Source organism: Epinephelus moara, chromosome 5 (genome assembly GCF_006386435.1).
Source record: "Epinephelus moara isolate mb chromosome 5, YSFRI_EMoa_1.0, whole genome shotgun sequence".
Taxonomy (NCBI): Eukaryota; Metazoa; Chordata; class Actinopteri; order Perciformes; family Serranidae; genus Epinephelus; species Epinephelus moara.
This window is the reverse complement of record NC_065510.1, coordinates 33,660,608-33,672,149: the sequence shown is the minus strand read 5'-3', so window position 1 is coordinate 33,672,149 and position 11,542 is coordinate 33,660,608. Positions and strand designations below refer to the sequence as shown.

General features: G+C 41.9%; 1 protein-coding gene across 1 annotated transcript; it reads right to left on the bottom strand.

Annotated features, from left to right (window-relative positions):
* Positions 1–384: 384 nt before the first annotated feature.
* Positions 385–11,223, bottom strand: nol11 (nucleolar protein 11). The gene is made up of 18 exons (XM_050045352.1): positions 11,218–11,223; positions 10,915–11,028; positions 10,373–10,429; positions 9,809–9,957; positions 8,381–8,438; positions 7,382–7,523; positions 6,981–7,187; positions 4,723–4,799; positions 4,154–4,277; positions 3,840–3,931; positions 3,224–3,289; positions 2,920–3,104; positions 2,520–2,645; positions 2,068–2,307; positions 1,769–1,847; positions 1,555–1,647; positions 1,101–1,208; positions 385–951 (listed from the first exon to the last, which is right to left on the bottom strand). The coding sequence occupies exons 1-18, from the start codon at positions 11,221–11,223 to the stop codon at positions 838–840; spliced, it is 2,037 nt and encodes a 678-aa protein (XP_049901309.1). The 3' UTR covers positions 385–837.
* Between the last annotated feature and the right edge of the window lie 319 nt (positions 11,224–11,542).

Sequence of the window (11,542 nt, the reverse complement as noted above, 5' to 3'; positions counted from 1 at the left end):
GTTTACATGTCGTTTTCTATATGTTCTCTGACATTTATCCTAACAATATGAGGCGGTCTTTGTGGAGAAAAAGCTTGTTTGGTGGACTAACTTTGCACTGGAAAGGTTGCCCGTTCAATTAAGTTTTAACAGGTCTGACGCTATGGCTGTATCTAGGCTAACGGCTAACATGCTAACTATTATTTCTATGTCACTAGTGACTTGAAACAAATTTAGGACGATAGGAGACGGGTTGAAATAATCCGAAATTTCCCTTTTAATACAAATTAATAAAAATATGCAGAAATCATGACGAACACCTCTTACTCCAATACTTCCCATATTAATGCACAGGTATTTGATGGCACCATTTTATAATAAAAAAGTCACACATGGATTTGCAGTTGTTTTAGTTATATATTTGTATTCAAAATAAAAGGCTTTCCTGTGGAAAATCCTGTACAAAGTCACAGCCATTCACTTTCACAATTATGCGTTCAAAGATAGAGTCCCACACTACCGCCGTTATATTAGGCGGCTTTTGCACGTCACAAACCCCCTATTAACCAATTTGGCATTGAGCATTTCATTCATCTTATATTATCTTAACTGTCTAAGTTTTATCATCTTAAACATGTTTACATGGTTTCAAGACACCTGCGACTCATTCAATGCCTGAATTACACCAATAATTCATATACAGTGAAACTTGTGCATCTTGAGTTCTGATGGCTGGCAGCTGTGCCAAAAGCACTTCATATTACATCATTTGGGACATTTATACAAAGTTGGAACCACTACAGGTGAAAAGTTGGAAGGAGACAACGTGATGAATGATTTATTAAAAGTAGACACACTCTAAAACAGCTCAATGATTTCGATGGAGTATTGTCCGACGTCCTTCTTCACCTTCATCTTATTGAGCTCTTGGAGGCTGCTCTCGATCTTTCCAAGCTCAGAAACCAGTCTCACCTGAGGACACAAGAAGGAGCCTAAGTCGCTACTATAAACCCTGGATATAATAAAACCCATAATAATAAAGTCACAACAAATGGCTATTTGTTTTCCAGAATATTTAACCTGCGGCTACAAAGCAAACAACAGGGAAGACTGTTTGTTACCTGAGACTTCACAAAGCTGTGGAGGTTCAGCAGTAAGCCTTTGGCCTCTGGAGTCATCACCAGCACTGTGAAATGGGCGTCCAACAGCAAGCACACCCAATCCATGATCTAAAACAAAATGCAAAGGAAAACAGAGTTAGTAGTTAAATTATCTTTAAACTGGATGAACTGCATGTTTGATACAAATTATAAAAGCTGTTGCAAAAACTCTTCATCTCCATCTTTTCACGCTGACTGTATACACTGTGGCTGAACATAATTGTAACCGCACACAGTTCAGGTCAAAATGGGAGTCTGACTTCCACCATGTCTGTATTTGACAATCTGTCAGCGAAATAATTTCTCCTGCCTTCGGACTTGTCACTAAATGTGTCCCGATGTGACAGACACAGGCTGTGCTGATACTGTGACAAGTGTGGCCACCCTAATTATCTAGTTAGACACTGACACAGACCTGAGCCAGACTTGGTGATCTCAATCCATGCATCTGTGGGAAGGCATCTTGGGAATATTTTAGGTAAAGGAATTGCAGGTACTGGAGGAAAAGCTGATTGGATGAGAAAGAACATTGAGCACTGTAAAAATATATTTTTAAGCATTTATAGTCATAAAAATGTGCAGCCTGTGTTCTATTAGAGAAGTGGGAAAATTAAGTAGCTGTTACTCACAACAACATGCTGGGAAGAGAGATCTTTCAGGTGTGGGAGGAGGAAAGAGTCGCTGTACGCCGTCTGCAGGATCTCATTTCTATGCAGCTTCAGTTAAGATCTCATACGTGTCAAATTCAAATCATTACACACCAAGAGCAATCATTTTGCAATTATGCTAACAAACCATAACATGAAGCTTGCTACTGATACGCAAGATGTAGGAGGACTGAACGTAAGTGATTGCATCATATTGAACAACAAAATGTGACAGGTTGGTGAATATATTTTGTCTGAGTGATGGTGCACTGGCAGGATACAGTAAAACAGCCTTGTGTAATCCCACTGGACAGCTCTGTTCTGGTGGAGATGAGGTCTTCTCTTTGTCTTCTACTCTGGTGCCACCTCCACCGAGGCCGTCTGAACGGTCCTCGCCAACGGATGTGGGGCTGAAACCATTCTGCAAGCCGAGCGGGCCACGCTCTCTGGCCACGAGGGTTTCCATGACAGAGACACTGTCAGGCTCCAGGCTCAATTTCTCTGCGTCGACGTCTGGCATACTGCAAGATGAAGCCAGAACAACACACTGTTTATTTTTTTTTCCATCTTACATGACACTGAGTCAGGGTAATAATTTAGATTATTAAACTCCTAGATCACAAAATTATGTTACTTTAGTGCCCCCTAGTGGTAATATCCACATGACACTGATTTACATCTGTATGACAGTGTTCATTGACAGTGCTCTGCATTTGGAAACCATCAGTTTTACCTGATAAAGGCCTTAAGGCAGGCACAGGTGACAGCTTCCGGGATGTCAGGGAAGAACTGCAAGCAGAGCTGACACAGGAAGTAGTCCTTCCTCTCCAGGGCCAGGAGCACAAGGTCAGGACACACACTATTTGAAAGCCATGATTGCAAATGGTCACATTCAGCAGAAACAACACTGTTTGAACTACTCTACTAGCACTTAGAGATGCAATTTACATTATTCAATTCCGTTTTTTTGCTTCATCATGTAAACTAACTCTATTATTAGCGTTCAAATGCACGGTCAGAAACACATTCTGCAGACTGAATACTGAATAAGCAGTTTTGAGGGTCAACTTTCTTAACTAGAAAAAACAAAACAAAAAAAAAAAACACCCTGGTTCCATTGCCATTCTACTGACCTGTGGCAGAGGCACCGCGTGTGCACTAGCTGTGCCAGGCTACTGGGGGTGTAGAAGGCTGGATCATCCAGGCTCCGGGACACAAGGGTCGATGCTAGCTGTCCCACCGAGGGCTGCAAGTCCTGGATGTCTGTCCTTGAGAGGAGCCCCTCCACCTCTCTCTGGACCTCTTCCACTGGTAATGTCTGCACGAGCAAATACAAATAATTTCTGTACATTTTTTATGTTTTTGTCATGAAATTACTTTTTTTGTCAACACTGTTCCAGTATTTTGTGAGAGAGCCATGAAAAATCACATTTTTACCTTGATGAGCTCCAGAACTTGCTCATTTGTTAAACCGGGTGCTGATTGGCTCTTACGGGTTGTTCTCTGTATGAAACGAGGGAAGAATCAAACCACAGATGACACCACTGACAGGAGCATTACAGGGCCATTACTCCTCAGGTGGCACTTCATTCAAACACACAGAATTTTAAAAAGCAGAGGCAGTGAATTGATGATGTGCCACAACAAACAAAAAAAGTGTCATATTCCAATAGCATTTAGCGTGGGTGCATGTTTGCTCAGTAATATCATAAGTTGGGATGAATTGTTAGATGAGTCAGACCTCTTTACATATTAATTTAGGTTACTTTGGCCACAACACAGTAGCCCTGTTGTATTGTGAATTTCTCCCTTTACCACAGTATAGAATTTTCTAAGTTTAGTGAATGTAGCGCCATTTCAGGCAGCAACTGCTGTAAATCACTTTTTCATATGGAGCAAGTGCCAATTAGCTGTCAGTCTGGGAAACACTGTTAGCCAGTTTTCAAGGCTACACTGTGTGGGACTGTTGCACCAGCAACTCAGACAGCAGCTGTGTAGCCTCTTTCTGTTGTGTAAGTTCCCTTATTTTGCCTTGAAAACTTCTCCAACATACCGTCTTCCTGGTCTCCACTGTCCTCGATGGATGAGCTTTCTCTTCATGCAGAATGTTATTCCAAGATGGGACAGAGGTGGGAGCTTTGGACTCTGCAGCGGTGAGAAAAACACACTGTGCTGAGTGTCGAATCAGCGTTGCAGCATTATCAAGAACAGCCTGCTACATGACTACATATTTATTATTTAGATTGTTATTGCGGAATTATTTATTGAGGGTAAATTAGTGTTCACAGGCATTAAAAGTATATGTTTGTAATTTGCTCAAAGTTTTTATTACAAAAACAGCATTACTATGAATTTGTTTGAGCTCACCTTCAGTCTTGGCCTGCCTGAGCTTCCCCAGAGCAGAGGCCAGGGAAGATTTGGGGCACTCATATGGAATAACAGAGAGGGTTTTCCCGTGTGGAATTAACAACTTGTTTGAATAACTCCAAAGCTAAATCAAAGAGAAAAGAAAGTGAATGCAAACATGAATAAAATAGTTAGACAGCGATGAAATGGAGTCGCAGAACTCGTCTTTAAATGCGTCCATATTGACATTGTAAACTGCCATAAAGTTGTGAGGAGGGACAGTGAGCCCCGTCACAGTGGAGAGCAGACACAATGCTCTACCAAAGTCATACAGTCCTCCATCAGCACCTAGCAGCTGGAAGGACAGGGAACCTTGGCCTGCAGCATTAACAACACTGAGGGAAGACTGAGTGGGTGGTAGGTGCATACTTCTAACCTCAGCAACAAAAGCTCATGTACCAACTGGTGATCGTCCTGTATGAGCTTAAAGTCATTAACAGTGTATTGTTTCATCCACTCATCTTATGCAAATATTAGAAAACACTTTGCTTGGCGTGTTATTTGCATTTCATACCCCAAAGCATTCATACCTGTCCGTAGATTTTACTCGCCATCTCTTTTCCTGCCTGAAGTGTCTGGAAATTGGTATTCCAGATGCAGAGGAAGTCTGAGAAATCAAAGACAGAGAGCCATTCAAGAAACACACACACACACACACACACACACACACACACACACACACACACGCTGGAGTCATACAACTGCAGGTCATCATTTCAAGTGTATTTATTCCAAAAACAAGGCCCACATGTCAAAATCAATGCAATGACTTCAGAAGTTAGCCTTGTATTTGTTTAAGTTCTAATAATTTGAACCCAAGAGTTGATTTTAGTTAATATACAACATTCCTTGTACTTTCTCCCAAGCACAAGATGTGGAGGCTAGAAAACAAATTCAGGTCACTCATTAACAAACAAAAAAACAAAAAATGCTTTAACCTTGTATTTAGTCTCGCCTGCCTGACCCATTCTCTGTTTTTTTTAAAGATTTTGTTGGGGGAGTGTTTTCTTTTTTTTTTTAAGATTTTTTTTGGGGCAGTTTTGCCTTTAATTGATAGGAAAGTTAAGTGTGAAAGGGGGAAAGAGAGGGGGAATGACATGCAGCATAGGGCCACAGGCTGGAGTCGAACCCTGGCCGCTGCGGCAACAGCCTTGTACATGGGGCGCCTGCTCTATCCACTAGTCCACTGACGCCCCTGGGGGAGTGTTTTCACTTCTCATTGTACAGATGACAGTGTAGAGGCAGCCTGAAAACAGGGGACGATAGAGGAGGGTATGAGATGCAACAAAGGTCCCGCAGCTGCAATAGAACCCAGGATCTTGTGGTTATGTGGCTTTAACTGTTACCATTCGGCTTCCAGGGCACCTCCCACTCTGATTATTGTGTGTAGATTTTGTCAATGCAAAATAACTGTAGTTAAAAGACCCAGTGTGTAGGTTTTATGGGGATAAATTGGCAGAAATTTCATATATAATATAATAAGTATGTTTTCTTTAGTGCAGTGGTTCCGAATTGGTGGGTTGCGGTCCAAAAGTAGGTCACAGATCGCAAACGTGTCCAGTTTGTAAAAAACACACTTTACATTAAAGTACAGTGAATTTCCGTCACAGACCTTTTATTTTGAAGAGCTGTTTCCTTCTGTAGAGTGAGTCAATAATGCCAGCTACCTAAAAGAGACAGCAAACTATCTCGACAACATCGCAAGTACGACGCTGAATATATTAAACTGTGTGGACTTTGAACGTATGACTGAGGAGAAATCTGGACCCCGTGGCTGGACCAGTTGCTTTAGTGAATAACCCCCGGAAAAAAAGAACTTCTGTGTTTTTATTATGTTAGAACGAGCCGTTTATATCTACATACAGAGCAGGTCCTCTTCCACGGAGTACCACATTGTTTCTACAGTAACCTAGAACAGATGAACCAAACACTGGTATTATTTAGGGCTACTCATGTTTTTGTTTCAGCCACCATAATTCTTCTACATGCTTGGCACAGGGGAGAAGTTTCAGTAGGCTGCAATCTGCAAGCTAACCACTAGATGCCACTAAAGCCTACACACTAGACCTGTAAAACTGACCATGCAGAGTTGTGTTTTTTGTGCATTACTTGTTAAATCTAATGTGTACACAGTGCTAGTGTATATAGTTTTTATACTTTTATCTTATTTGCATTTATTGTTGTGTTTTTATCTTGTTTTCCTTTTTATCTATCACTCAGTTGTTTTTGTCTCTTAAGCCGCTTTCACGAGTGAATTTCTCCAGTGTGAGATTAGTAAAGTTTTAGGGCTGCCCCTTGAAAGTCAGAGATTTAAATCATCAGTTGGAGACCCCTCAGTCAACTGAGACTGCTTTAAGTTAAGCATCGAATATTCATATTAAACATCGGAATCTGATTTGACTGACAAAATTCTGAGTCAGGTAAAGCCCTACAAAGTTTCTTATTTTATGCTGATAACAGTTTTTTTCTAATGGGTAATGAAGACAGAAAAGACACAGGTAAGCTAATGTGCAACTACTTTTTTGTCACTTTTCCAGTGTGAACTTTTCATACTTAAAACCCTTCAGACATAGATCTGGTGTTCAGCATGCTGCTGACTCACTAGCATGGTTTACTGAGACCCTTGTAGTACATCCAAGATTGACTTAATCAAGATCTGTCATGCTTAAAATGGTACTTTTAATGGACTGAAAACCAGCCAGATGCTCTGGCGAATTCCATCTGAAAACCTGTCTGAGTGGAGCACTTATGGGCTTCATTTGAGGCAATGTAAATAAACTGCATTTACCTTTGCCAGCCCCGGCAGAGGGGTGTGGAACCCCCACCACAGCTACATGGGCTTCATCGAGGACCTGAGCTGACGCAGCCTCCAGCAGGCCCTCGCCGACAGGAAGACTCAGCAGCAGGCTGCGGGGCAGAGGAAGAGCCTGGGCCCCCTCATCAGCCACCAGGCCCCGCACAGAGATGACACTCTGGTACACATGACCGTTAGGGTCTGGATGGAGGGAAGATGATGGAGCACAAGAGGTTAAAAGGATTATTGAGAGAAGAAATTAATAATACTTATCTTGCATGTGACATCCCATGTTTTACCCTGAGAGTAAAACCACAACTCATCACTGGTTTGGATGTGCCTGCACTGTCAAACAGTGAAAACTAAAAATATTTCCACAGGAAATTCAGTCTTACAGAGATAAAGCAGGCGGATGTGTTTGTCGCTGTAGGATGCAGAGAAGCTGAGCGGGGAGAGACCTGGCTCCTCTCTCTCCAGCCGATACCTCTGTAGGGTGTTGGGATTCAGTCTCTGCAGGTAGAGGAAATGATCTCCTTTCTGTGGGAATACAAGGACAGCCAAGGCCTTTAGAAATACCAAGAATAAAAAGTTGATGCACATGTCCACTGAGAGACAAGGACAGACAAAATTAGTTAGTGGTAGATGGGTTATAAAATACAGGTCAATCCCATGCATTTCAGTGCAAACACATAACATGCCTTCCAATGATTTGTCTCTCAGGGTTTGGGTACTGAACTTGGGTACCAACCAAATTACACTGGTACTATCGAGTACCAATTCAAGTTGGTGCCAAATTTCGGCACCTAAGAACCCATCCTCGTGAGAACACCAGGCTCATACAGGAAGCGGAAGCACTGCAAAGCACCCCACAGCCAGCAACAGAGCTCCATTGGATTCCCAGCAAGCCAGTGCACTAGTAGTTTCAGCATCTTGTCTATTTTCTTTTCTGTTTAATTTTAGAAACAGCCAAGTATCACTGCTGTTTGCGTTTTTTCAATTATGTACTTATTTTGCATATTTCTCAGCTGTGTCTAAATAGAAAGCAAGAGAGATGAGCAAACACACATATACACACAAGCAGACAGACATAGCTCTATGTGTGATTGGCAAAGAGCGGAGGAGAAGACATTTTGTTTACTCTTACTTGTTAAAAAATATATTTTTTATATTACAAAGAGCAAAGCACCAAGAAAAAAAAGGTACCATTGGGTAACGGCACCGAATCCCATGTCCCGGCACTGGTATTGATTCAAATGTCAAAGGTACCCAACCCTACTGTTTTTACAGCATTGTACTGTGATACAGGTGCAATGAAATCGTAAAAATGAATTCACTGAATTGACTTGTAAGATTTTGTTTCTTTCATCAAAGCCAAACAATTAAAATGATGTTACCTGTTCAGTTGTGAAGATCATAAACTGCTGTGACTCTGCCACTATGTTGGTGCTCCACCTAAAGACAAAAAGAGCATTCATCAACACGCTACAAGAGACAACAGGGGTCCGTTTCAGAAAGGAGGTTCAACAAACTCTGAGCCTAACCCTGAACTCTGAGTTGAGTAACTCTGAGATGGGAAACTCTGGGTTACGGGTTTCAGAACAGGTGATTTCAATCTGTTCAATCAACACAGAGTTTGTTCACTCTGAGTTAAGCGCGTGCACCAAGACTTTAAAAAGCCGTCATCAATGGAGCCCCGATACCACGATTCACCATGGCAACAAGCTACAAGAAAAGGTCTGCATTTTTTTACTCCTCTGGAGTTGGATATTTTAATGCGCTCATACAACGAATTTGAAGCTGTTTTCAGGAAGAAGAGTAACACGGCTGCAGCAGCGAAGGAACGGTAGTTGACGTGGGAGAAAATTACTGCTCGAGTCAATGCGTAGCCTAAGTTTAAATTTATTTTATACATTTATGCAATCACAATAATATTAGGCTACAGATGTAAACAGGTGGAATGGTGTTAAGAGAGAGAGCAACACAAAGAATCTGAGTAGATGAAAGTGCACGTCCACGGTTGGTGACGTTAGTTATGTCACGACGGATGAGGTTATGGATATAAATGATGGACTGTGATGTGAAACGGTACCGTTCAAAAAGAAAATGTTCTGGAAATGATAATAACGTCAATTCTGGGCCTGTGAATAATCTCCCGACGAATGCGTAACTCCTTCCTCAATAACACTGCCTCCCGACGAATGCGTAACTCCTTCCTCAATAACACTGCCTCTTCATCCACAGGGTCCTCCAAGAACGGACATGCCATGGTCGAAAAAAGTAGATTTAGAACTAGAACACACTTTAGGATCCGACTTTACCTTGAGGACAGATGATCAAACTCGCTGAAACCAGCGCGACACTAAACGAATGAATGAATGAATCACACTGCGTGTGTGGCGTAAGAGGGAGGAGACAGCTAGAAACTCGAGGTTCATTGAAGAAAACCTGCTCTCGACCAGGTTAGGTTCACAGAGTCAGCTGCCATAGTAACTGACACCGAGCTTCAGTTACCTCTCTTTCTGAAACGGGCTGGAGTTACTCCGCTTTCTCTGGTTTAAGTTACCTCCCTTTCTGAAATGGAAAACCCAGAGTTTCCCTCATTTCAGGGTTAACAGACTCAAGAGTTTTCACTAAACCTGCTTTGTGAAACGGACCCCAGATGAGACCGCAGCACGGCACTACCAAGCAGGTTATCTCAATATTTGAAATTTTATTGTCTATATAAATTGTTTTACTTTAAGCATCTCTACAGGCAACCTCGCTCCTAGTCTGGATTATACCCCAAAGAATTTACTGCGGCTGTAAGCTACAGCGATACTGACCTAATGGCCTCTTCTTGAGCCAGGACTTCCTCTATGGGCTGCTGGGGAGCAGAGAGGAGAGAGTCCAGGAGCCTCACAGCTCCTCTCTGGAACAAGACCACAGGCTCCCCTCCAGCTACGCAGTGGACCCTCCAGACATCTGATGACACCTGAAGAGAAATAAAGGATTACACCAGCTTCCAAATGACGACAAATCACCTTGTCAAATATATTTTGAGGATTGAAAGCAAAATTCTCCAACTCGTATAGCATGTTAGGTAATCACATACGATAACATACTGTGTTAAAGATTTCTGCAGTGGAAAGAAAATAAATGCAGACATGTTCAAATGGAGCTGATACAGAGTGCTTCACAATATGACTAAACCACTTCCATCACCAAGCCATTATCCTCAACTGTATGATTCATCACATCTTATCCCTCTGTATGACAAGAGGCTTTTCACCTTGAATCTGGTATAAACAATTAAGCCTTCAGACGTCATCAGACAAAACATCGCACAAGCATTCTGTGGCTTTAAATGCCACTAGAGAGAAGAGATAAATAGCCATATTCACACTTACGGTTGCTTTGAAGGCCTTATCTAAAAGTATGTCTTCTTCTTTCCAAATTCTGATCACCTTAAAAACAAAACAAAAACAGACATTATTTTACAGATATTTGTGGAGGGTCAGATCTACAGAGACATCTACACTAAAAGAATGACAGATGGGTTTATTCTCCAAGAGCAACATAAATTAGTGAGGTCCAACCTGTAAATAACAGAACATGTCACAGTGGGTAAGCAACTGACAGGTGGGCGGGGGAATGAACTCATGTAGAAACAATTCAGAAACACAGTTAGTACATGTTTACTGAAAAAGTAGTAATTCAGTCATTGTTTTCCAAATGAACTTGGTGCTAATAGTGTGTTGGAGTTCACTACCTTCTTTTATTGTCTGACAATAAGTACCTCAGTATGGTTTGTATACTTAAGATAAAAACTGACTGGTTCATTTTGCCTAATATCAATCCAACAGTGAGTCAATCGGGCTTTGTACAGATGGTGCTGCAATCAAAGCATAAATGAGAATCCTTGCCACAACAGGAATGACTGAAAGTCTACCTTGCTGTCTGAGACTGCCACATATTCCTTGCTCTGTGAGTTGTAGACTGCTGAACAGGTCAGAGTCTGTCCTTGTTTCACCGTCCAGCTGCTCAGCGGCTTCTGGTCTGAAACCTGACAGAACCATAAAAACACAAATAGTTAGTGGAACAGTTTATAACATCAATGACTCTACCCAAGATGGTTCTACGAGTCACAACACGAACAGTTCTCCTTCACCCGTGGATGGATTACTGGACAAGCCTACAAGGCAGTGGCCCAGAGGCCCAAAGTGACTGTCTCACAGTCAGCCCATGCCTTCACCTGCATCTACACTGGTAAATGTAAAGCTGTGTGACTGTGTCATGGTGTAGCTTCCATCATTAAATATGGAGACTCGTGAAACAAGCAAGTGAGGCCGGTTCAGAGAGTTGACATGTAATGTAAAGAAGCTGCTCAGTGACGCATTTAGAGGTACATGGAGCTGTAACGTTACATTTGATAATGAGCCCAACTACTGAAAGCCATTAACGTTAGTAGTTAGCATGCTGTGTGTGTTCTGCGGTGGGCATAGCGACCGTTAGCTAACATTTGCCTGTTTTGGTAGAATAGCATCGTGTTTACTACAACCTTAACGGCGTTTGCTTAC